A 27,352-nucleotide genomic window follows, 5' to 3' on the forward strand; every position below is an offset into this window, starting at 1 on the left:
CCCCGCTTCCTGCGGGGCGTCCCTGCGCTTCCTCCCGGCAGGCCCCGGGTTGTAGTCCAGTGCGCTGCGGCGGGCGGGGCGCTCCGGCGGCTCTGGGTGTCACACGCCGAGCGCGCTGCTCTGCCGCCCCCGCCCCGTGCCGGGCGCTGCCGCAACAGCTGCGCCGAGAGCACCCGGCATCGCAAGCGGAACGCGAGCGAGCGGCTGGCACGGGACGGATACCAGTTCACGTTCGGGGTGTGTTGTGTTTCATTAGCGGGCGGCGCAGCCCCGAGACCGAGCAGCCTCCGCAGCCCCGGCCTGGCCCCCGGCGCGCCCCCTCAGCCCCGGTGCCCGGCGGCGCAGGCGCGGTGGCGGCCGGAAGCGGCGTGTGGGCCGGCCGGGCAGCGCTCCCGATCCGCCTGCCCGTTCTGCCGGCCCGGCGCGCCGCGGCTCCGCCGCCGGAAAGATGCTGCCCCTCTCCATCAAGGACGATGAGTACAAGCCGCCCAGGCTCAACCTGCTCAGGAAGGTGTCGGGCTGGTTCAGGTGAGTGGCCCAGTGCGGGCGAGGCCGGGCGCTGCCGGCGCCGCGGCCGAGCCCCCGCGGAGGGGCTGTGCCGGCTGGTGCCGAGGCGCCTGGGCCGCCCGGCGAGCGGGTCCGGCCTCCTGGCGCTGTAGCGGCGGACTGTGACCCGCGGTGTGCTCCGTGCGCAGGTCTATCCTGGCGGACAAGACTTCCCGCAACCTCTTCTCCTTCCTCTGTCTCAACCTCTCCTTCGCCTTTGTGGAGCTGCTCTACGGCATCTGGAGTAACAGGTACCGGGGCGGGGGCGCGGCGGGGCGAGCGCGGCTGCAGCGCGCAGGAAGCGGCGCGTCCCGCCCGGCCAGTGCCACGTCTCCTCTCGGCGGGGCCGGGCCTCCTGGCTCGCCGTCCGGAGGGGCCGCTCGGCAGAGCCTGGGGGCGGCTGGGCAGCTTCCCCTGACTGGGACCGCTCTCGTGGGCAGCGACCGGTGCCGCCATCCCCTCTGCCGGGTCCCGGCGACGCGGGGGAGGCGCTCCGGCTGGCGGGCGCGACTCGACGCGTTGCGGAGGAATGCTGTTTGGAATTGCTGTTATGCTCGGTGCTTTGCTGAGGAGGAAGCCTGGCTTTGGCCTGATTTACGGGACTCGGGGGCTGTAGCTGCCGCTTGCCGCAGAGATCCTCTGTTGGGGAGTGTGGCTTCGTCTGTAGGTTGATTCCTGGATATCGCTGACTCAAACATCCTTGTCTCGAGGGCAAAACAGGAATTGATGCATCCTTGTATAGCTGAGTGGTACTTTACATAGCACAAAAATTCACAAGAAAATGGAAGAGACTTGACTAAATTGCTCCTGAAAAATCTGTAGCAAAATAAAAGTGGAAATGCAGAATAACTTCAGTACTGGTGTACAGTATAAAGGTAGAGAACAGGCACTGGTGCCAGTATTTCCATCATGCTTCATTAGTGATAGAGAAGTTGTTTTATGATGATATTTCAGTCTCTGTTAATAGTTCAGTTCAGAGTGGACTGGCATGGAAATGTCATTTAGGTCCTGCAGTGTCCTCTTTACCAAAAGCTGTACTATAGACACAAATTACTGGAGCTCTTAAAAGTCTTGAGCGACTGCAGCATGTGAATTTGGAAACGGTTGCATCCTAATATTTGCCATGTTGTTCTGAATCTCTCAAATGACACTATAAAATCCTTAACCTTGATTACAGTAATTGCTACTGTGGCACCAGTGAGCATGTAGCACTGTCATGGGTACAGACTATCTTGGCAGCACCCAAATAATTTTGAATGTGTTTGGTTTAGGCTTTGATGTTGATTCACTTTGCAATTGTGTGAGGGTTATTGTATGCATAGTCTGCCTATTTGAGTATGGATTTTTTTTCTAGTAACTCAGCAGATGTAAATATTTTTCTTAGCTGTTCTGATACAAAGAGCTTTGTGTTCATGTGACTTTGTTCTGATGTCTGTCTTTTTAAGTGTAACAATTTTTTTTGGTAGTATGACCATAAAAAGTCCTGTATATGAGAAAACTAAACTGAGAAACTTTAGTGACACTTAGAGAACTTTGTCACTGAAGAATCTGGCATATTGGAATTCAGAAGGCACTTACTTATTTTTGTTCATACTTGAGATTAAGAATTAGGATTTGCTGCATAGCCATTAGTTGAACCTTTCATTTGTATTTCAAGTCACTAGTGTTAAGTATCTCTAAGCCTAGATTTTGGGCTAGAACAAAACAGTGTGTTAGTAAGCACTTTAGTAGACAGGGGTAGCAGAGAACATAATGAGGAATGTCTTCAGTCAAAGCAGACAGGTCATGCCTTGGAAGAGCAAACATGTAACAAGCAAACAAGGAACCCCATAGGGAAAATTATTTTGTCATTTTGAAGACACAGTTCCATTGCCCTTACAGTTCTCCTGAGCTTTTGTTTGCCAAATAGGTTATTTCCTGAACTCACATAAGAGTGTTGTCCTTCCTCTGTCAGGCTTGGCGCTGCAACTACTTCTCTGGGGAGCCTGTTCTAGTGCTCAGCCACCCGCTGGGTGAAAAACCTTTTCCTAACGTCTAATCTAAACCTCCCCCGACTCAGCTTCATGCCTTTTCCTTGAGTTCTGTCACTGGTCACGAGTTTGCTGGCTGAGAGCTTGTTTGCTTGTTTAAGGTTGAAATTTGCTACATGTGCACATTTGTTTAATTTGATGTTAAACTAAATCAGCTGTGGAAGTGTCTTTATTTAGACACAGTGTGTCTGAGTACAGGGTTTCTACTAGTTTATACTCTGGATGATGTGTTTGGTTCTAACAGGAGTTCTTGCATGAATCCCATGTTGCTGTGGTTCACTGTATTGCTGGTCATTGACTGGATCGCTTGATTACTTTAGTAATCACTTTGCACCCCTTTTTTCTAAGGTCTTGTTACTGTACAGGTCACTTTAAAAAAGCCTCAGATGAAATGAGATTGGTCTCTTACCAGTCTTCCTGCCATTTGTGCAGCTCAATCACTTGTAGCTGTACCTATGATACAGAGCATGGTTATGCCAGGAGGTGAATTGCATTGCAGATGCAGTCTGCTGACCCCTGCTGATAAATCCACATGCCTCTGGCCACCTGCAATTGTTAGCTTAGGTCTTGAAAGCAGTGCAGGTGTATTGGTGTTGCCCTTAAGGTAAGTCTTGCCTTAGTGAGACTTGGCAGGTGTGAGCGCTGTGCCGTGATAACTTGCTGCATGATTTCTGGTTCTAGAACTTGTATGGGATTTTGTTAGAGTCACAGTTCTTATACACTTCTCTTTCCCGGAAGGCTTTATAAAAGAAAAAAGAAAGAAAAAAACCCACCAAAACCCAAATACCTCAGAAAGCAGTAGCTCTCTCTGTTTAGCCATGCTTATTCCTTCCATTTCATAATCATTACAACTTAAGTTCCTGTCAGTAATTGCCTTCTACCTGAATATTTGGTGTGCTTTGTGGTGTTTTTTTTTTTTCCTCACTGGATCTTCTTAACTGCTCAGAAACAAACCTAAAATGAGCTGTTTCCCTAAAGATGTCACCTGGTTTTGGGAAGGGGGAAGATGTCACTAAACCCCTTTAAGAATTCAATAGCAAATTCCATTTTGATGCTTTGTAGGCATCTAGCCTATGGGTCTTGTTATCAAGTTTGTTCAGAACAGCTTCATCTCTCCTGCTTTGGTGGCCGTAGCACCTAAGGACAATTTACCATGCCATCATTCCTCTGCCTTATATGTTACAGTTGTGTGTATGTATAACTCTGTATGTATCCATAAAGTATATATGTAACTATATAGAGCAAGACACTTGTTCTCTTTCCTCTCCTTCAAATCTACTTCCAGTGTTGAGTGTTTCATCTGGAACGCTTAAGATTACTGTTGTAATTGTTTTCAGTAAGGCTGAAATGGTTTGGCTTTTTAATGTGAAGTGGTGGAATTTTGGCTAATGAAACTGTATTTGACTTCAATGTGAGTATGCAACTATCCTCTAGAACTTGTTAAACCAGTACTTGCTTCTTGTGCTTGAGTTTCCAAGAAGTAAGTTGTGTATGTAATGTATTTATTCTTAGATAACCAAATGACTGGGAAAATTGAACTTTTGGGACTATTGACTAACAAGTGCTCAACAGTACCTCTGTATCAAATGTCTTTTAAAATATGAAGCAATTTTTTTTTGTTTCAATGCATGTACTTCCCTGCAGACTTACAGAACCTGTTCATGAGTACTTTGGTAAACTTTGGCAACTCTTGTGTGTGGTGTTAACCCCAGTTTACCTGTAGCCTACAAACTGATACAAGTTCTACTGACTGGCTAACTCATGAACTAATTTAAGTTGCTTTGAACTTTTTAGCATGCTGGTTTCCTTTAACTGTGTTTGTCAATCAATATTGACATTGGTCTTTGAAATAAGCCTCTCAGCCTCTAATTCCTTCAGCCTCTAGATCTCAGAGGTGTGTATCTTCTAGTCAGTGCCTTGCCACTGCTAAGGCAAAGATTTAAGGCTGAATTATATTGATGAGAGATGTGGCTGTGGGTACATCTACTCCAGGGATTTTGGTTTGTGTCAGTGGAAACCACCTTTCACTATCACCAAAATCATATGCTAGGAGGATATTTTTGCCAAGCACTCTTCCAAAGTGCCTTCCCTAAGCTGACAAAAGCAGTTTTGGCATCATTTTTTGTTGGTGATGAAGTGTGGATGTCTCTTTCTCTTCTGTGCTAGCAAAACCATGCCTGAAGCTTAGAAACACAGTGTATTTTGCCAGTGTGTAAAAGATTAATGTCTGTGGGTTTTTTTTTTATTTTTCATACTCAACATGTAGCATATGAAACATAACACTTTTCCTGTTCTCTTCCAGTTTAGGTCTAATATCAGATTCTTTTCATATGTTTTTTGACTGTACTGCTCTATTGGCTGGATTAGCAGCTTCAGTTATTTCAAAATGGAGGTCAAACGATGCTTTCTCATATGGGTAAGAAACTCCAGGCTGTTACCTTCATGTATTATAGTAAATGTTTAGATAGTCACTTTTCACTGTACAAACAAAAGCTTTTTGCAGAATGTGGAAAAACTTTGTTGAAAGTGAAGGGTTTTTTAAGGTGAGCTATGTCAACATGTAAGTTAATATCCCACTAAAAAGGATAAAAATATGAGGGCATTGCTTTTGGGAAGAAGGTTTATCACTTCCAAGATCTCTCTGATCATGCTAGTGGAAACAAGTTACAGAGCAGAAAGTTGCCCTGCCTTGTCATGTTTTAATGGTACCAGTGAAGAACGAGCAGCCACATCCTGGGTTTGTCCTCACAGTGCAGTGAGGAGTGCGGCAGCGATTCCCAGACTGCTGGTGTCCCACTCCTTCTTTGGAACAGGAAGTTACAGCTGAAAGGAGCTAAGTCTCAGTGAAGCTGCATTGGAGATTATAAACCAAGATCCTTGGAACCAGCAGGATTTGGGAGCTGTGACTGCCGTTAATACAGAGCCTCAAAGCTGAGGTGTGTCATCCCATACTGCCTTTGGTGGATTTACCTGCTGCAGCTGGCATTTGACAGGCACTTGGTTCCACTGAACGTTGCAATTGTGCCCCATAAAACAATACTGGTGGTACAATATTATTAATTGGTAATACTGACTAACAGCAAGTGAGTTGCAACATGGGCATTCCCCACAGCATTATTGACTTGAGTGTCAGCACTTAGCTTCAGCTGCCTTGCTTACGTATGAATCATATAGTTTGAAACTTAAAGCACAGTTTAATTTAGGTGGAAGCTCCAGTGTGCATAGAAATCAATTTAGAGAGAATCGTACCATGAACTAATTGCAGTGAAAGCAAGTTCTGTATTAATTACTGCTCAGCATTTAAACAGCTGGTGTTCCATTTATCAGATAACAGCCACACTTTGTTAAGTCTGATGTTTGCTACAGTGAAATTACATGTTATTCTAAGCTGGCAGTTTGTCATTGTCAAAATTTGATGTTAGAATGATTAATTTCTACTTAAAACTTTTACTAAAATTTCACCTTTGAGAGGGGAAGCAAATTAATATATGTCTGTTTAATATTAAACCTAACTTGACATCAGAAAATGTTGATTAGATTTCGCATGCTTATCTTAGTTTGTGGCTTCCAAATATGCGTTTATACCGTAACTTCGAGTAGACGTAATCTTAAATGGAAAGGTTTTGACACTGGAAGATTTCTTTCATCTAGGTCAGGAATGGCTGATCTGGATCAGGTCTCTGTCAAAATACAACGTGGCCAGTTTTATATAGTCATCCATAATTTATATGCCATCTTCCATGTAGCAAATCCCTGTGTAATAAAACTGTTTGAGAGCTAGAAGATTGCACTCCAGTCTCTTAAGTTCTAATTTTTAGCATTTAAACGAAGGTGGTAATATCTGCTATTGCTTTTTTTTTTCTTGAAGGTATGTTCGAGCAGAAGTACTTGCTGGTTTTGTAAATGGTTTATTCCTCATCTTTACAGCATTCTTCATTTTTTCTGAAGGTGTTGAGGTATGTTATGAAATCAATTACACTATTTCATTCTATAATTAATATGGATAAACATTTCTATTTTTACTAGGAATAAATTATTGAAATTAATGAATTGAAAAATTAAATTATGTTCATAGTTGATTAAAAATCTGTGATTTGAACAGAGAATGGGGCCATCTGAAGTTGCTGTTTCATGACAGAGAAGCCCAGCTTTTTCAGTTTATTGGTACTAGCTTCTTAAATAGTGTATTCTGTTTATGTGTAAAGATTCTGTGAGATGGAGCCTGTCCCTTTTTTTCATCCAGTTAAGGATATTTTAGAAGGATCTTCACTTCTCATTGTTAAAGAACAGATGAGGCCAAGAAAGAAAGGCCCAAACTAGTCATTCAGAGGAGAGAAGTTAGTCATAAGTAACATTCTGTGAGGTTGGACCAGCTTGTTAAAGAAAGAGCACTGTTTTCCAAATCTTGAAGTCTGATATAAATGGCAAATAGTGATAGGTTAAACATTTACAAGGGCTTTTTTCTTGAATTTGTTTTACATGATGGTTCAGATGATAATTTCAAGATTGAAATTTAGACATTAAGGGCAACATCAAGCATGAAGAGCTAATCAGCTTCAATTAATAATTTTACTTTTTAATGGGAAATACACTGTAAATTTGTTTAGACTTCTAGTTCAGAATAAGTCTCTTGAATTTTCCTTTTGCTAACAGAGAATTGGGAAGAGCTTTCAGGAACATTTTTCTACATTGTTAGGCCTGTAAATACTTCACAATCAGTTAAAGCTGGGCTGAAATGGCCTAAAAGCCTGGGAAAACTTTACTCCAAATCTAGATACAGGAGCAAAACTTACTACAAAAATTAAAAATAATGACAGGGTCAAGGGCAATGTTGAAACATAATTCTCTTCCTGCTGATCTGAGCTCCCATGCTAAGTATTCTCTTTGCTTATGAATCTCTTTCTCTCAGTTGCTTTAAAATTTTACATCTGCTAGAAGTTTTACTGTCTTGCTATTTACTGCCTGTACCTTTCATCCTTGTGGAGAGGTGGTGAATGTTTTTCTCTTCTGCCAGTAGTAATTTACACTCATCAATACTTAGCTCCAGATGCAAATTGTATTAGGTCTATAATGTCTCATGGGGAAAAAAATTCCAGAGAAAGTAGGGTAAAAAAGAATTGAAAAAAAAAATCAATCTAGATTTGAGAACTTCTAAAAAATGTCATAATTTGTTCTCAGTCTTCATTTCATTGCCCTCATTGCCTCACCTTTCTAAGGAGAAAGGAAGAAATGGCATTCTAGTCTCTTGGAAGTCTTACAGATGGTGGGTGACTTAAGCAATCCACATACTGGAACAAACCTGAATGTTTTCAAATGGTGTTGAGCCACATCCCACAGCATAACTCAATCTTATGATAAAACTGAGCTAGACTCTTGAGAATATGCTACTGTACTTTCACAGCTTTAATAATAGAACTTTATTTTCAGACAGTGAGATTTGGTCTGTGTATCATCCCAAAAACCGAAAGCCCAGAATAATTTTAAAGTATGTCTATATACATGTTATGTATAAGAATGCTCCTGTATCTAAGTAGTTTTTTGGTGCCTTTTAATAACGTAAAGAGATTGTAAAACTCTATGTTTGCTTTTTGGTTTGTTTCATTTTATTTTTTTTTTTTAGAGAGCACTTGAGCCTCCCGATGTGCATCATGAGAGACTTCTTCCTGTTTCTATACTAGGATTCATTGTAAATCTCATAGGAATATTTGTTTTTCAGCATGGAGGTCACGGGCATTCACATGGCTCTGGTAGGATGTAACTTCCAGTACTGTTTCCTTTAGTGGCAGCCTGTGTTCCAGGACCTTATTAACCCCCAATGAGAACCCCAGTATTACATTTGATGTCTTGTTAATGGCAATCCTAGCCAAATGTGTTTGTGACCTCTTCTTGCATTGTTGACTTCTGTATTTTATTACTAGCCCTGGTGTGCCACTGTTGTACTTCTCATGTTAATATCCATTAACTGGAACACCTAGAAGTCCAGAATCTGCTTTCTGGAGTTAATGCACTCTTCTGCACCTTACTGAAAGAGATTTGCAGAGCATCTTTTTGGACAAATTTAAGCTGTACTTAAGCAAGGTTGTTGCTGGAAAATTTAGAAAACAGTATCTGAACCAAACTTTAAGCATGAGATGATTCTGATTCAGATGCTTCTCAGCTTAGTGTCTTTTGAATTGAAATGCAGAATTTATTTGTCTAAATACACGTGGTAAACACTCTGGGGTTTTTTTCTGCAAAGCCTATGGGTCTCTCTTTGAGCTTAACATATAAACTTACATATACTGGTGAAAGAACATAGTCTTTGGTCTTTAAGCAGCAATCTAAGCTTGAATTTTTAATCTGTGAATGAAAGTCAATTTCTGGTTTCTTAAAACAGCTATTTTTAAAGTGCTTATATTTAATTAGGTGTACATTTTTCAAATTATATTAAAAGTCTAGCACAAGTCTCAGAAGTGGGAATGTATAAAAGCACTTCTCAAATCTGGTATATTTTATGTGTACATATATATATATAAAATAAGTCTGCACAGCAGAGCTGTAGATGACAAACAGCTTGTGTTAAGTTTCTTAACTTATTTAAAGGCATACTTTAAGATGACCTAAAAGATGAATAGGTTTGAGTAGCTGAGGAACAAATGTAAGTGTACTTGTATTCATCATTTATGTATTCATCATGCTCTGATGGTGATATTTGTTTATAGGGCACGAGCACAGCCATTCTCTATTTAACGGTGGTCTCAGCCATGGGCACAGTCACGGAAATCATGGGCACAGCCACGAACATAAACATTCCCATGGACACACTCATGGTCACGGCCATGGACACTCTCATGGTCAGGATTATTGTCATGGTAAGTACTGAGTTGATGCCACAGATCATCCTGACTCAGTCTAAATCTGCTATTAATAATTCACTGAAAAAAAAAAAAAAGAGTGTGCTGGCAGCTTATTGTGATTATACCTGGACATAGCTTCATTAAATGTTTGGTGTGCTCTGCAACTAGCGTGTTTTGTGGCTCATTTTGTGTTTCACTTGCAGTAATTTCAGTGTTAGTTTTTAAAGATTTTGCTTTACCTCTGGTTTTTGAATGTTCACCGTAATGTTATGTGTTGGCAAAAGATGGAACAGCTGTATGCTATTGCAATATAGTGAAATTAGTTATCAAGTGGCCTGTTTCATTTTTTTCATTAAAATCAATAGACAAAGTTAAACTGCTTTGCTGGTGCTCTCCATTTGAATAATTTTACAGCTCAAGATATTAGAAAAAATGAACCAATGATCTTTGGGTACTTAGGGATTGTTAGTTGTACTTGGTTTGTGATCTCAAGTGAGACTTTCCCCATTTTGTGTAGTTGTAATCTGTTTTAAGATGGTTATGAAAAAGATACTTGTTATGTTAGCTATGCTTAAATCTTTTCTATGAAGGCAAACAATCTGAGAAGAGACATTCATGCAAAATATGATCAGTAGCCCTCACTATGGGAGAAGAGATTGTGTAGATACCACCTATTTGAAACAGTGCAAATGAAAGCCTTGTGGTAATGCAGGGTTGTCAGTCCTTCCTGCCTAAGCTATAAGCTGGGAGCTGATGTGACTCAAAATGTGCACATTCAGAGCAGGGAATAGTGTGGGACGTGGCAGACAGGAGGTGAGAAGGAGTGTAAAAATATTTACTTGTCCCTTCCCTGCTATTCTTAGAAAATTGGCATTTGTTTTTCAGTAGTTCTCCTGGAATTTGGTTGGAAAGCAGGAGTTCCCTGCTGCTGCCTCTTCCATACTTTCCCCATGGCCCTCACCCTTGTAGACCAGTGAATGTGGCTATCTGTTTTGTGCAATTTGGTGTTCAAATCATCTGTTGTGTAAATTATTGTATATCTTCACTAGAAGCCTTTTGCTATCCCTTAACAAGTTTTTCTTAAAACATCTTTCAGATTAATGCTACAGAGGCATTAATCTGCTTGGATGAGAAGATTTTTTACTTACTTCTTCTTTCTCCAAGTCTTATCCTTGTTGTCTTACATTAGGTATAAATGCTTGCTTAAGTGAAGTATTTCTGGTTAGCAGATTTATTTAAACCTACTCTTCTCACTTGTGTACATGACTTGGTTTCTTGAGGGGGTCTTATTTTGTTATGTACTAGCAAGGTCTTCCCTCTCAGTTTGTTTTAATTAAGAACAAATGTATATTATTTATTTTTATATATACATAGGTAGAAATCTATTGTGTGAAGTGATGTTTTATTTAAAAAAATGCATTTTAAGACTTAATTGCTGCATTAAAAAACAATAGCTTGAGTAAAAGCTGGTCATTGTGAGCAGCCTCTGTTCAAGACATTTCCAAACAGAAGGACCACTAGAGAGAGCCTTTGTCTAGGTTAATATGTCAATAATTGTCTTCACAGATGACCATTCTCTCGAAGTAATGGCTGGATCCAGCAAACAGATTTTACAAGGTATGATGAGAATAAGTATGATGGTTTATTGGTTTTATCAGTCTGCCTGCCTGGGTCTATCACACGTGTTTTAGAGGGTCCCTCTGGATAAATGCCACGTTTTTCTTAAAGGAGCTATTTAATGAAGTTCCATTCCCCCTGTAAATAGCTCTGCTGTACTCTGTGCATGACATGTCAAGACATTCACAGAAGTCTAAATGTAGTGCAGTGTCAACACAGTTTAAAAGAGACATCCCAAAAGTTGGGATTCGGCTTCTGTTATTGATGCTGAAAAATCAATGAAAAACTAGGAAAGAGTGGTTAAAAGCAGAAACCTAAGGAGCCTATTTGCAATATATGTTCTGTAACATGAAGAACAATGTGATTAAGATAGAAGGTATTTAAAAAATGCAGATTGATATAATTGTTAAAGAGTACCTGAGCTTAAAATATGCATTTCATCAAGCTCTTAGAGTTGGTTTAGAGCAGATGGTAATGCATCTAAATTTCTTGAAGTAGAATTGGAGTCCCTGATCTCCTGAGCATTAGTTATGGATAATTTAGATGTTGGTTTTGATCTTTGGTTGGCTGTTTGTTGGTTTTGTTTTACTTTTTTTAAATGTTCGGAAGTTGAAGGGAGACAATTATGAGATGTAGGAGGTAGTAATTATTTGGCATACCCAAATGTACGTAGGGTTTTCTCTCATGGGATGATTTTCTGGCTTGTTTGTAGTCCTTGAAACGGAAACATTTACACGTTCTTCCAGAATTTACAGTACACCATAGTATGTATATGTATACTCAGTACTTCAGTTGAAGATACTCAAAAGTCAGTCTTTTTGTGAAAGACTCATTTTAATTGAAGCATTTTAAAAAGACCTGGTTTTATTTTAATTTTTCAATACTGAGTGAAAAACCTCACCAAGTGATACAAAGTCCATCATTCTTGAGACAGTCACTCACAAGCAATTACCTCCCACCAGCAGATCACTGCCTAGGGAAGTCTGACCGACAGCTACTCGGAAAAGACAACACTCTAGTCTTACTGGGGAGCATGGTGTTGGGTGGTGTGGAATATCCCTCTGGTCCGTTTGGATCAGCTGGCCTGGCTGTGGTGCCCTCCCAGCATCTTGCCTGCCCCAGCTTTCTTGCTGTGGGGCTGTGAGAAACAGAAGGCCTTGGTGCAGGCTGCTTTGGAGAAACCTGGCTCTGTCCCAGCCAGACCCAGTACAAATGTAGACTTGGAGAATCCCCAAAGAGCTGGTTTATAGTCGTGTGTTGTTTTTAGGAGAGGGGATTATCTGTCTGGAGAATTGCATTCAAGAAGCTGTTTCTGAATGACTTCCAGTCACTGCCAGCAGAGAGCTCCAAAGGCTAAACTTTGACTAGCTGCAAAGTATGTGTTTCTTTGTACTTGAAGGCAGTGTTATTCTTCAGAGTAAGAGTAAAGCTTTTCATGTCTGCAGCATAGTTTAATTCTCAAAACTATTTGTCTTGGATTTCTTTGCCAAATAACTTCTAGAAGGTGTTGTCAGTTAAACATTAGCATGTGTCAAAGCTTCACAGAACTGTTTCTTTTAACAGTCTGGCCATCTTATACAGTACTCACTACTGTAGGCATCAGGGACTATGAGTTTCTGTGCTATAATATGAGTGGGTATTGAACGAGAAAAGTCTAGCTGCAGCTGTTAATCACTGTTTAACTTAATAGCCTTGCTATGAAATACTTATTACTGCTAAGTGCAGAAAAGAATGTAAATTCTTCAAATGGCCCATATTCCACAAATACATTAAAATCTTTGCGTGTTGGACCCAAAACTGACCACAAATTTAACAAGTATAGATTGTATTATCTAGTTCTTGAGACTTCTTTTTGTAAAACATCTCTGAAATGCTGCATTAGCTTTAAGAATAGCAAGTTGTAATGGTATCACTTAATCTCTTACAGGTGTATTTCTGCACATTGTGGCAGACACGCTGGGAAGTATTGGTGTAATCATATCTGCTATACTGATGCAGAACTATGGTCTAATGATAGCAGATCCTATTTGTTCAATGCTGATAGCACTACTTATAGGTGTAAGGTAAGTGTTGCTATCACTGGTATTTGGTAGTATTTTTGATGCTAGTTACAGCAGAAATTACAGCTCAGAAGAAAAAGGGTTTTTGTTATGCTAATGACTTATAACATTTGCTTTTCTTCCAAGAGTGGTGTGTTACCTCTGTTCTATACAGCCGTTCTGGTGAGCTCTTACATGAGCTGTCTTTCTTTCCCTTTTCCTCAGCTACAACTTCAGCTCTTAAATCTGCATATTTTGTCCTTCTTTGCATAATAATACAAAAATGTCTTTCAGGTTCAAACTGTAGAAAGATTCATCTCTGTATTTAGTACATGCTTATATAAACCAGTGTACTCCAGTAAATGGAGCAGAATGCTTTCAGGGCAGCAGAGTTGAGACTGCTGGCACAGGATGTGCCCTTGTCCTTGACAAATCAAGGCTGGTAGGTTTTAATTTTGTTTTCTTACCTCAACAAGAACTTTTTATTTGTATTTGTACGCTGAGACATCCTTATTCCTTTTAAGATCTGATGGAAATACTTCAAGTACTCCTGGACAAGATCACTGTAAATGTGAAGCTATTTGGATTTGACTGGTCAAGCAAATATTTCATTTAGTGATGCTATAAGGCTTTTTTGGCAGCAGTTTCAATGGTGGCATAGGGTAGCATACCACAACTCCAGTTACAACCTAATAACTGAACACCTTTGTCTGTTCGGCAGTGGTGAGTGTCATCTGATGAACTGCAGCTACTTATGCTCATACCATGTATGGCATGTTTATGGCTTGTGCATGGCAGCATTCACAGGATTGTTGATGTGAGTCTCCCTGTTTGTCAGAGTAGGGCAGCAGGCTTCAGACGCAACACCCACAGAACTGTCGGTGATAGAAATCACTATTAAATCACCACTTTAATATAAACTTCGGAGATTTTGACTTAAACATTCTGTAATTTCATAAATGACAAATTATTACAAACTACTTCTGTTACTGAAATCTCAGAAAATGGGAAAGAAAATGTGCATGTTTCCAAGGGGGAAGAAACTTGCTGAGGTAGAGGTAGTGGCTGGCTAAAACACAGGTTTCCATACACTTTATATTTTAAGGGTCTAGCTTTGTGTACAGCAGAAAATATCATATGAATGACAATTCATTTTTTTCTTCCATTCATACAGTAGTTGAAATAACACTGAATTCCATAACAGAGGTGTCATAATAATGCTGTTGGTAGGTTTTCTAGCACAGATAGAAGGAACATTTGAGACCCGTGTTCTATGCTGAAAATGCTGGAGAAGTTCACTATTTGATGTGTTTTTTGATCTGATGCCAGACTTCAGCCTGTGATGTTATTTTGTTGGTCCTTGATGCTATAAATGATCAGTAGAATAATTCTGCTATCAGTGCAGTCAGCTGCATCTTAGCTGATAGAAGCAAGCCTGCGTTTCATGCAGACTGACACATCCTGGCACATCAGTGGAGCGAGCACTAATTGCAGGGTTGGGTGGTTTTGTGATGATATTTTGTTTTCTAAGCAGTCCAACAGACTTAACTATTGATGGTTTTGCTTGAAATGCACTTTAAGATTATAAATTAGATAACTGGCAGTTTCAGATGGATACTGAGAACTTGAGTGCCTTTCTATGGTGTTTGACTTCAGTAATCTTCATTTACACTTCTGGACATAAAACCACTGTTAATTTTGCCTATTCTTCACTATGCTGTGTTTGAAGTGTTCTTTAAGAATTAGCACAAAAAGATTTTCAGATTTTCCCATAAGGTGATCTTCTGTAACAGTAATATGGGAGCCCAGGTGATGCTTGCTAGGATATATAATAGTTTTGTACTTAATCTTTTACAGTCACCTAAATCTAACCTAGAGAAAAAAAATTTACTGAAGTGCTGTGAAATTTAAAATTTGAGGGGAATAACACTGCAGAAATACTTTAAACTGGTCATGGCAAGAGCTATGTCTAGTTCAGGGTGTGAGGGGGATTTTGGGTTTTGTTTGTTTGGGTTTTTTTAATTGTCTGTCTGCTCATGGGATACCTGTGGGTTTGAGGTGGGAAGGACATAATTTTTTGGGGTAAATCTGGCTTCAGATTAAATAATTGTCTGCTGTTTCAAATGAATATTTGTCAATTTTGTTTGTATCCCTTTTACTAGTTAAACCAACTAGGTAAAGTGGAGTAAGAGCATGTGTGTGCCCCAACAAGCAGACCCCATCCACGGGTGTTTAAAAATCAGGATCTGTTCTGTAATCAGGATCTTTGTGGCTGTAATAAAAGAAGCATAGTTTTGAGCCAGAAATGCAAAAGCCATTCTGATAAAGTCATTCAAAAGTTTTAATGGTGTTTGGGGACTTTGCCCTAGTTGGAACTGTATTCTCCAAGTTACTGCTTAATGGTCTGAGTTTGACTTACAGAGTGTGCAGGGTATGAGTAGGGGGTAGGTTAGATCCAGGATTCCTGTTTTTCTGTTGTCTTGTTGGGGGTTTTTGTTGTTGTGGGGTTTGTTTTAGTTTGGTTTTGTTTAGGGTTTTGGTTTTTAATCTGTATTCTTTCTATGATACTTTTGTATAAAAAGAAGGAATAAAGGCAGAACAGAAATCCTTATTCTCTTTTATGGAACTATGTCTGGTGAACTGATAGCATATCAAATCTGTTGGATGAGAATGCAAAGGAAAATCACGGTTCTTAATCTAGGATTGCTTGTGTCTATGTGAGATAACTGTTCATTCGTTTTCGATTGAGTGTTTGCTTGCTTCAGTGTTGGGCAGCTCTCCCTGGTTTATTCAAGCCTTGCCTGCTCCTATTAGTGGGTCCTCTCCATTCAGTTGTTTGAAATGATGGCCACGCTTGCAAAAGAAATCACAAAAATACCTGTGTAAGATGACTGAAAAACTTACTGGGGCAGTGTAAAGCTGTACAGACTCCACGTTGTAACCTGTTTTATCTTGTGTAAGTGCAGACGGGTTAAGAAATGCTTCTTCAGAGAAGTCAAGCAGTGCGTTTAAATCAAATGGTTGAGCCTTTTTGTAGACAACATCTCTAATTAGTGCAAATTGTCAGCTGCTGACACAGTTGCTCTGTTGCTCTTGTGATCCTCTGCTAAGACTGCTCTAGGGTGACATTCTCTGCCTAACTCCTCGTGAGTTAGCACAGAACATTCTGACTGCCCAGTGAAAATCCTGTGTGGGATCTGAATTTTCCTGGATGCAACCACTAATATCTAATGACTCTTTCTTCGATTATTCTCTACTATCTTATGCAAGTAAAGCATAAATAGGACATGCTTAAAATAGACAAGTCTGTCTTACCACCATTTAAAATTTTTTTTTAACAAAAGCTTGACTATTTCATTGTAGTTCAGGCTGGAACTCTTCAAGTTTTCTCAAGGTGTTGTCCACATAATTATATATGCATTGAATCAATAAACAATTTCTCAAGTCTCTAAACTGCTTTCAATATTTAAAACTAAATATTCATTTAGTTTTTAACCTTGGTATTCTAAGCCTTGTTCTGAAATGTTGAAGCAATTTTAGTATTTCAGTCAGCTATGTGAAACTAGTCACCATGCAAAAGCCACAACTGGTATAAATCAAGTTTGTCCTAAACCACTATTAGACCCACATGTTTCTAGAAAGGCACAGTAGACTAAATCTGATACTAGATTGCATAGAGCATGCAGACTGCATATTAAGTGGTCAAAGAAATGAGGCAATTTACTTCAGTCATTTAGTGAAGTTGTTTCCACGGGTTACATAATTTTTTGCATAAAATCTAGAGCTGCTTGAACATGATACAATATGAAAGAGCTTCAGGGGAGGGTGTGCCAGTAACATTTGGGGTCTTTCATGTTTGAGGCATAACAGTATAAAAAAAATTACTTTTTTTTAATGAAGTGCTGCATTCACTAAGATTCAGAAGGAACTTTCTATAGCAAAACTCCTCCAAACTAGTATGTTTACTGGTGGTGTTATTTTAAGCCATTTTTGCTAAATGTCAAGCACTACCCTTATTTACAGGGTAATGGTACCTGTCAGCCTTGCTTGAGAATCAAGGTGCTACATTGTTATGAGAACAAAGAATTCAAAATCAGTAAAGCAAATGTTAAACCTGTGGTCTTTGTCTTAAGCAAAGCTTGTAGTCTGATTAAAATTGCCATTGCCTAATAAAAAAATTTTATTAAAGTTCTGAACTAGGCCAACACTCTTCACACTGAGGATATGGATGGTGGCTGGGGAAAACCCCAGAATTTGGAAATCTGGCTGTAGATGTTGAGCTATGGTATTTGAAGAACCATATTTTGAAGAACCATAGCTGGTCTTGATCCTTAGCAATGTTTTTTTACCTTCCATGAAACCTGTCACAAATACCTTCTATTTTCTGTAGTGCTGAGAGCACTGAATGAATTTCCTGCTGTGCTCTGCATGCAATGTCTGTGTAAAGGGTTCTTTACCCAGAGTTGTTTTCAGCTTTGCAGTCCAAGATCATGACAATGCCAGGGTCTTGCTAGCTATGCCTACAGAAACAGTGGCACAAACAGGATGGCACTGGAAGGGGTATGAGTAGTATCTGAATGTGATGCAGGTTAATTAAGAGTTTGATGCTTTCACTCTTAATTTTTAATCAATCCATGTGTAGTAGTGGCAGGCTGGATTTATCATGTTCATCTCAATAGTTAGTTTGTTTTTATTTGTTGGAACACCTTTCACTTCTTCTGTAACAGTTTGTGTGGGAATGTGATGTGCTGTAACATTAGCTGCCTTTGCTTTTCTGGCTTTTGTAGAGAGTATGTTTTTAACCCAAATCTTGCTGTGGGTTGGTGCCTCTTTCAAATTTTATTGTCTTGTAAAAGAGTGTGATATTTTAGATTTAAGGCTTGGTAATCAGAAAGCAATGGAATTGTCTCTAATAGCAAAGCTTACTGACTGCTTATGCATGAGAATGCTTTCCACTTGGTGACAATTCAGCATTATTTGTTTTCCTCAATAATCTTATAAATTAAAACAAACAAGGGGGGAAGCACCAGTGCAATAGTTGCTGTGGAGGCAGCCACATGGTTTTTTTTCACTAATGATGAAGCCAAAAAAAAGAGAGCTTGGTCAAAGTCTCTAACCATATTTTCAGCCTGCTTGGTTTTGTCATCTTCCCTAACGTTTTCTTCAGTCACATGAAATGGAACTGATATTTCTAGTGCCTCTTAGTGATTAAGTAATACTGGTTTTAGTTAATGTTTGAGAAAAGAGCATACTCTCTGGAGTCTTGGTTTTTAAATTAAAGGTTTTATACTTCAGTAATATGCATGAAACAATGGAAAACATCAGGCATCATAAAACAGGATTCTGTTGTTTGTTGTGTTAGTTTGGCTTACAGTAAGACTACCACGTAAGTTAGTATCCCTTGGATGCAGAGGGGCATCCATGTCCTTCTTTGCTCTGAACAGCATTTGTGAGGGCCTGTCCCATCACTGCAGCTGTCTTTTGGCCTTTTCAGCTTTGCAAAAGATAAACTTTGTATCTGAACACTGGCTCTGAGATAGAGGAAGAAGGTGTGACCCGGGTTGTGCGTCAACTTTCACTGACAGCATCAAGCCACATCCTGGTTTACCTCTATTCTTTGGACTTTCAAGGTGTTCTTAGCCTGTCTGTTCAAATCTACTTGACAATTAATTTCTCTTCCATCAGATAATGTACAACAGTTTTGTTAAATGATGTAAATAAGTTGTACAAATTAGCCATTTTTGTTAGCTTTCTTTCATGGCTTTTCTCACTTTTAGTGGTATGTTTCAATAAAAAGGCAGACTACTACGTTCTCTATTCTTTTAGTTGATTCCCTGGGAGAATAATATGCAGCCTGTATGTGTGTGGTTTTTGAAACCTTTGGATGCATAAGTTACAGAGGCTTTGTTAAATTTATGGGAATGGAGTCAGTGTTCAAAATTCTTGCATTCAGTTTGCATCCTGAACTTGTGTATTGGTCTTTCAAGGTTTTTATTAAGAAGCAAATGTGCATTTTAAATAGGGAGTTAAACTGAAATCAATTCAGCAGTGGAGTATGTTGGCAGCTCCACCTCCCTTTGATGTAGTGCTTGTGACATGGACATTATTTAGTGAGATGGGTTCATTAATAAGAGAACCTTTTTTCCCTAAACTTCTGTAATCCACTGTAGAATGTGACACTCCAATTAAGCTTCCTTTAGACAGATTGACAGTTACTGCATTGCTAACTGTTTGTCTTGGTGACAGGTCCAGTTCAGGCAACTCCTGGTCCTAATGCTTGCCCCTAATTGCTTCTATCTCTGAACCGATGCCTTGGTGGCAGTGCAAACGTGGGAGGCCATGTGCTAGAGAGCACCAGGCAGTGAATTTGGCTAGAACAAGCATTGTGCCTGCAAGAAGACTTAATTTTAGGGTGGTGGTTTTTCCAGGGGTTCATTAGATAAGAGTCACGCAGCCTCTTGCTCCCTCCCATCCCTGGCCAGGGTTTAACCAGGGAGTGAGCTGAGCAGTCCATCAGCCAGCACTGCTCCCATGTTCAAATGGAAACACCTTTTTTAAAATGGTTAGGTCATTTGTTCACATCTGCAAATACACAGCTGGTCTGTGCTGTGCATTCCACATCACTTCATGAGATTTTAAACAAAGCTTCTGCAGTGTCCTTTAACAGCTGGTCCAGTTAATCTCTTACAAACGTTTTAGGTGTGCTTTTAATCCCATAACTCCAGGTAGTGTAGCTGTGATGCCAGTGCTGAACTCTGAAATGCCGCTTACAATTTCTGAAATACATAATCACTTTCGGTCCAGAGTGTTAGGTGACTTGTATGCTCTTGAAATTAAATTGCTCTTTGAGCTTCAGTGTTGGACTACACATATTTGTCATCCACTTGAAAATTTTAGGATGTGCTACTGAACCAGACATGATGCACTACACCTAAACAAAAAAATCACCATGCTGAATGCTTAATAAGAGTATAACCTTTTAGTGGTAGCTTCAGGGCATAGGCTTACTGGTCTCCTGGTTTTATTAAAAAACAAAAAGTAATAATGACAAAAAAGGGTATTAAATGTCTTCTTAGTTTGCTGATTAAACAAGACTATTTGGCCAGGAGGGAACCTCTAATTGCTTCCAAATGTTTAACCCTTGAGCTTGGATGAGACCCTACACTTAGTTTACTTCAAGAATATGCCAAGTTGTCTGTTTCTGACAAAATAACTCTGTTGTAGCTGGACTGTTCCACAATAATTTTGTTTTATGATTGCCCCATTATTATCTTAGTTCATAAGAAAAATATGCCTTAACCCAAACACAGAGGCAAACCCTATTTCAGTTGAGTATTTTTATGGTTGGTTGTGAATGATTTGCCATTGAAGTTGGTTTTGAGCTATACAGCTGCTTTGTTGTATAACTTCCAAGACACTAAGAGATTTCCTCTCAAATCCCGTGGTTAAACCATTAATCTTTTGTGACTAGCCACTAGTTAACTCTGTGGAAACTGTGAGAGAGAAATAGTCTTGCCTTTGATAGGACACCATAGCAATTTTGTCAATGCTTTTATTTTCTGTACTGGTATTTCATGGCAACTTTCTCAGCTTCTGGTGGAAGAACTGAAGAAAAATTTTTCAGCATTAAGGAATCTTAGGTTGCTCCTTGCACCTTTTGAAAAAGTAATAATAGCTAATTTCCTTTTTTCTTTCTAGTATTGTTCCACTTTTAAAAGAATCCATTGGGATTTTGATGCAGAGAACTCCTCCTTCTCTGGAAAATGCCCTGCCTCAGTGCTACCAGAGGGTGAGCTGTTAAGCTGTTTTTGCTCTGACTGATCAAGCTGCTGACTGACTGAGCTTCAGCTGTGTGTATGTTTCATGGCAAAATTCCCACATTTGCAAAAAGAGCAGTTTTAATTGAATGCCATCTCAAATCCAGTAACTGACTTTTCTCTCTTGAACACCTCTATTTTCAGAAACGGTTTCAGTAAAACACATGTAGAATGTAAATGCAGCAGAGTACAAAATCACAACACATACACAAAATCATCACACAGACACAAATCCTCTGTATGTTTTCATCTTCCTTACAATAACAGAGATAGTAATAAGAAGTTCTGGTAAAAGATCACAAAATGCCCAGTGAACTAGAAGTAAAAGAATGCATTGGCTTTTATAATATTTTCTACAAAAAAAAACATAGTACAGACAAATATTTTCTGAAATACACTTTCTAAAATTTGCCTCTATTTTTAGGTGCAGCAGTTGCAAGGAGTTTACAGTTTACATGATCCACATTTCTGGACCCTCTGTACTGATGTTTACATAGGGACTTTGAAGTTATTAGTAGCTCCTGATGCTGATGGAAGGTGGATTCTAAGCCAGACTCACAATATTTTTACTCAGGTATGTCTTATCAGTAGAAATCACATCTCAAAGTGTAAATTGCTTGTCATGTGATGTGACGTAATTCTTATCAGGAAAGGTTGAATATTTCTGAGTTTGGTATCTGTTTTGAAAAGCTTCTCTGCTCCAGCTGTATAGAACAATTTCAAAATACTCAGTTGTGTAGATGGAATTACTGTACCTCTCTGCATTAGTTTTTCATGCCACTTTATGGAAATAACAGATGTAATTGTCTCAGGTGTATCCAGTTTGGTTGTTCTATATTGACCTATAAGGAACTAAGAAAATAGATGAGGCTTCTCTTAGCTTAGGGTTTCTCACAACAGACTGGACCTACTCAAAGCTACTCATTGGCTGCTTGCACATGTGATGGCTTTCTGGATAAAATCATAATGTAGAACTGGTTTGAACAAGTCCCACGTTACGCTCTTGTGCTTAGCTCCATTTTAACCTGACAGTTCTTCAAGCAGCTTGCTTTTCAGGAAGTGGCACAAAAGAAAGTAAGAAGTGCTTTTGTGCAGCTTCACGTGTGGCAGTTATTTAGGATGAATCAGAAGAGGTAATAATGGCAAAGCTAATGTTAATACATCATTATGTGTGTGCACTTGACTGTGTGAAGAACTCCTTACTCGTCCCATGCTCTCTGAGTGATGTGCTAAATGTAGGAGATGAATTACAGAAAAATAAGACATTGAGGTTTTTTGCTAGGTCACTTACTGATGTGGGCTGATGTTCAGGACAGGAAGCTGCTTTGGCTTTACAGCATTTTTAACCCTCCTTCCCTTTTCCACAGGCAGGAGTAAGGCAGCTTTACATACAGATTGATGTTGCAGCCATGTAGTGAACTTCTGGAATGGTGCTGTTGGACCAAAGTTTTCAGTACTGTACTGGTGTACCAACACTTCTTGAAACAGAGCCTGCCTCCACCACGTCTGGAATCGACTGAATAGATTTCTGCCCTCGGGCTATGGATGGAGTTCACTTCTAAGGAGTAAATATTGAATGAATGTTATGGACTTCGGGTCTTGTTTTTTTGGGGGCCCCTAAACTCGTAAGTTTTTGAGGGTTTTTTACTTAATAAGATTGTGGTACTGGAAACCCTGTCATGTCTTCAGTAAAGCTGCTGAAACCACTGCTCATTCCCATAAAACCAGTGTTATCAACAATTGGAAACTTGTTTTGTAGACAATGTCACAATGGCTGACATGCTTCAATATAATTGTATGTTTGTACAATTGTTTGTACTTTGCAAACTTAATGAACCAAACCATATTGGGTTTTCAAAGTGCCTTTTATATCAGGAGAGCTATTTGCCAGCATAAATACAGAGCATCAAAGGGTTTTATTACTTTTACAAGTAATCTTGTATGCAGTCTGATTATTTACTAGTGATGTATGCGGGGGGGTTGTGTACTTGCATAACTGTAGATGTTAGACTTCCATTATATTTGCATCTTACCAGACAGAAAAATTCTAAATGTAAAAGACAAAGCTATTGTGAAGAGACTTGCTTCTGAGACAAGCTGGGTATTTTGTTGCACATGTCTTGTGAAAATTATTTTAGTCAAAATATTAGATTTAACTCCACTTCTTAGTCTCTTCATACTGTTGAGAGTAATGAGACATTACATGATGCTGCTCATGGGCACAATGGGCAGTTGAAGGAGGATGCTGGTGATGGAAGAAATGCTTGAAGTTTTTTATTTTAGAAATTATGTGGTGGAAAAAACTAAATCCTGAAATTGTGAAAGCTTAAGTCTCCTTGATTTTAATAGGTTGTAATAATTTTTATTAAAGTGATCAAATTCAAATTTTGCCTTTCCAAATACTGAAAATGGTTGTTTCTGGTGGTTATACCTGAAATGGAAATAAGGACCACATTTCATGTTGTTTAAGCTTATGCTTTTTCCAGGTTGACAAATCTTACATCTTTGACTATTTTACTGTAGCCTTGTATGTTTTCATAGGGGAGAATGTTCTCAGTGCAGTAAGGGTTATTAGATTTGGGTTTTTTCCAGAAACATTTGTCTGTCATATATTTTCTAGCATTTATAGTCATTTCACTCAGATATCTGAGTGTCTTTTTCAAAAGCAATCTGCTATGCTTGGTATTACAGATGATAGTTCCACTATGCTGTAGTAGTTCACTTAGTAATGGAAGACTTTTTAAGAGGACATTTTACAAAGAGAACATGGTGGAGTAAAAAGCAAGACAGGCATTCTTCCGAGAAATCATAGCTTCCACTGATTGGTATGGGTTTTCGACTAATTTTGGTACCTGTTAAAGGTAATAGTAAAATCAAGGCCCTGAGAAGCTGACAATGTCTGTGTAGTAAGTGCTAGGCACTATGAAATTACTGAAGATTGATTTGCAGAAATGGTTTGTTTGCCACTGATATTGTTGAATTCATCACAGGTATTAAGAGTTTCTTGCATTCATTCTGTTGTTCCTATATAGCACCTGATTTCTTTTTATGTGAAAACACAACACTTGCCAAATTTGATACGTGATTCCTGAATTTTCCAGTTGAGATTTTGAAACGTGAATGTTGATTTTGTCCATATCTTGGGGGTGTACTCTTGTGCTTGGAACTGGAAACCGGGTGCAAAATAAATGGCACCTGGTTTAAAAATGGTACAAAGTCACCTATAATATTGGTTTTAATCTTTGCAGTCTCTTCCAGTCTTCAGATCCTTCCATTGCCTATTTCTGATCCTGTTTGTTTTCCCTGCAGACGCAAGTGCAGTGTCCTCCCAGCAGGCTGCATGTTCCACATCTCTCTTCCCTGGCCTCCTGCCTGGCACTCTGTCAGGCTCTCTCCCTGTCCCACCTGGAAGATGCTCTGCCAGGCCCAGAGTTCCTGACTGAAAGGTGGAAGTTACATGGCATGGGGTGGGGTGCAGCAATCCGTTGAGCAGATTTGAGCACTGCAGTTTAAGATACCGTGTGCATGTATGTTCACAGACAAGGTGATTAAAATCTGGCTGTGATTATAGGGTGGAGGTACTCTTTTGTAGTGTGGTGCATATAGACTGCTGCTTGCTGGCTGCCAGAGGATTTCCTAATTTTTTAATAGTTACTGTTACTGCTATTTGAGGCTAGAGAAGATCAATTGATACCACTTTAAAGGCAAGCACCAGACAGATGCATTGCAATTCTGTCATGATCCAAGAGCAGGCTTTGGTTTAAGTCATCTTTATACCAGCATGTTTCAGGACAGACTATTCCAGGACTTGTTGAAATACTGTAGTCCTGCCCAAGTTGCTGAGCTTTGCCACTGTTTTAGTTTCTTAATGAAAAGTTTCCAAGTGAGAACCTGGCAGAGTGGCAGTTTGTTTGGTGGTGGTGATGGTATTCTTTTAAATGTACATCTGCAAACTTTTTTAATATGGGAAATGGAGTGAAACAGCCTATAAGCCTGTTGAATTATTTTAATAACTTTTTGCTTATTATGATTTAGCTGATTGTTGGAAGCATATGTACAAGTCTGAGTTTTCTAGCTAAGAAAGATAGCACTTCATTATGTTTAAACTTAAAGAAATGAATCATTTATTTGTCAAATATAATTGGGGATAGTGTAGAGAAGTTAGATTCAAAATAGACTTTAAGCCTTTTTAGGCTTTCTGATAAAGGGTAAGCATCACAAAATTCTGCAAAACACAGTGTATGACATGTTTAGTCAGTAACTGCAGTCACATCTAGTATGGCAGTAAACAAGGGACATCTGATTTTTTTTTTTTCACCTACTAAGGGGATACTTGCTCAGGTTTTAGGAGAGTACAAAACATGCAGTTGAAAGCACAGTTTTCCTTACCCTAAAAGCCAAAGCACCATTATTTGTGTTTTGCTAATTACTTAACACTGGCTGCTTATGTAACACTTTGCTATTGACACTTTATTGGAGATGCAAGGCATGATTTAAACAAAGACTTGTGTGAATGATGGACATCCAGAGATGGATGAATGTCTGCAGATCATGTGCTAAAACTCAGCTTCCTTGTATCCACCACTGAGTTTTGAATCAAGTTTTTAAAGTGTGGTTTTCTCATGTTCTCTTGTAGCTCATACTTTCTGTGCTTTTGCTGGTCTGTCTTTGTGGGTTATTTTTTTCTGTGACTGAAACCAGTAACTTAAAACCCTATTGTTCCAAAGACCAAGCCTGCAAACTGCATGATTCTTAACACACCTACAGCAAAAAAGAAGATAAAACAAATGTTACAGAGTGTCTGTGTTAAAATGCCTCCATGTTTTTTGTGCTAAGTAACAGTGGAAAACTCTTAGGAATACGCGCAGTAAGGACTGGTCCTTTATAGGCTAATTGGGTAAGTCTACAGCTCTGGATGGACTGGCTCCTTACATCAGGAGGGTCCCCACAGAGAGCTGAGTTACTCGTGTGATTTGCTACCCTAAGATGAAAAGTAAATAAATGACTCTGCTTTTTGTGTAATAATGCTTACTAAAGCGAAAGTTTAGTTGCGTCATTAGTAAAAGCTGCTGACACTATTTTTACACAAAAATTGAAGCTGCTACTAATAAAATAGACCTTAGTGACTTAACAGTCGTAATTTACTTTTTTTTTAAGAAGTAAAGCAGCATTTAAAGGTGAAGGTAGGCTAACGGTTTCTCTTTTTAACTGTTGTAAGCGAACCTGTTTTGGGAATATAAACAAGACACAAGAGGGGAGAAGCTGCTGCTGAATTGCAGTTTTCTACCCTCTGCACACAGTCTGCAAACAAATTGTAAAGTCCATGGCTTTTCTTTCACAGTGCAGATTTCAGTTGCAGTTACACAGTGCAGATGTTCAGTTGCATGCTTCTATAAAATGCACTTACCCTTCTTCATGAAACAAGGTCTCTAAATACCAGTTCAGAGCAACAATTTTAGTTAATAATTAAACCCTGTCCTGTTTTCTCCAGCAGCCATCAGACTGCCACTCACTACAGTTCTTGGCTATCCCACCCCTTTAAACAGGTTTTTCTCTTTTTCTTTTTTCTTTTTCATTTCTCTCTGATCCTCAGTACAGACTCAGTAGTTATTTCCTCCTTTACAGTTCTGTGAAAATCCCTATCTGCAGCTTGCTGGGGTTCCCTTTTGGATTTGTCCCCGTTCAGGCTTTGTTGCAATGCCTGCCCCTGTTGGGACTTCCTTGGCCAGACACTGCTATAATGTGAAGCAATGCCAGCCATGCTGCGCCTGGCACGTGAAGACTGAGTCTTGCTGTGTGCAAATACTGCTCAATCTACTCGTCTGTCTCAGTGAGCCACAAAAGGTTCCTGCCTGTGTGGTAATTTGGCGGAAATAATGTGTAAAAGGAGCTGGGTATTTCACTTCCCATGTGCATTGGAGCCTCTCACATGTATGCTGGGATCTTGTACAAGAGTTAAGTGAATCGCTACAGTATCTTGGCTGAAGTGTGAAATAATGTGAATGAAGCAATTGCCAAAGTCATTCCTGGTAGCATACAGCATATTGCTTGCCTTTACCTTTAAATTACAGGAATTACTCTTAGCAGTGAGCTTCAGTTGAATAGCAATGTGTGTGAAAGCACCTGTGAAGAAATCTTGCAGGTAACACAAGGCAGCTCACTAAAATTCTGAAGACTATGTATGATTTTGTTCTGGAATGCTAATGTTAGTAGCTTAGCCACGGCTTGTCCCAAGTGCAATATTAAGAAATTTTTAATGTAATCTTTTCTACTTGAATACAGTCTATATAAAATGTTAACTATCCTATATTGCTGAAAAGATATGGGATCAAATGTCTTTCCAATAAATCTTCAGTTTTAAAAAAAATATGCATATAGGTCTGCTTTGTTCTCATCATACTGTGAAGAATAATTGAAATAGCAACCATCATCATCTACTAGCTGATTTAAAGAGAATTCTTGTAGTC

The 27,352-nt window shown here is 39.4% G+C and overlaps 1 protein-coding gene across 1 annotated transcript; it reads left to right on the forward strand.

The window, feature by feature from the left end:
* The first annotated feature begins 83 nt into the window (after positions 1 to 83).
* SLC30A7 (solute carrier family 30 member 7) lies at positions 84 to 26,016 on the forward strand. The gene is made up of 11 exons (XM_039556157.1): positions 84 to 528; positions 696 to 797; positions 4,879 to 4,992; positions 6,445 to 6,532; positions 8,197 to 8,323; positions 9,278 to 9,427; positions 10,979 to 11,029; positions 12,957 to 13,092; positions 20,767 to 20,857; positions 21,310 to 21,459; positions 22,253 to 26,016. Exons 1-11 carry the CDS (start codon positions 449 to 451, stop codon positions 22,298 to 22,300), a joined length of 1,137 nt encoding a protein of 378 aa, XP_039412091.1. The 5' UTR covers positions 84 to 448; the 3' UTR covers positions 22,301 to 26,016.
* The last annotated feature ends 1,336 nt before the right edge of the window (positions 26,017 to 27,352 follow it).

This window comes from Corvus cornix, chromosome 8 (genome assembly GCF_000738735.6).
Source record: "Corvus cornix cornix isolate S_Up_H32 chromosome 8, ASM73873v5, whole genome shotgun sequence".
NCBI classification, from domain to species: Eukaryota; Metazoa; Chordata; class Aves; order Passeriformes; family Corvidae; genus Corvus; species Corvus cornix.

What these genes read in the sequence shown, in the direction of transcription:
- SLC30A7 (XM_039556157.1), top strand. Translation starts at nt 449, where the DNA reads ATGCTGCCCCTCTCCATCAAGGACGATGAGTACAAGCCGCCCAGGCTC. An exon ending in AAGGTGTCGGGCTGGTTCAG is followed by an intron (nt 529 to 695) that starts GTGAGTGGCCCA and finishes CTCCGTGCGCAG; the next exon opens with GTCTATCCTGGCGGACAAGA. An exon ending in CAGCAAACAGATTTTACAAG is followed by an intron (nt 11,030 to 12,956) that starts GTATGATGAGAA and finishes AATCTCTTACAG; the next exon opens with GTGTATTTCTGCACATTGTG.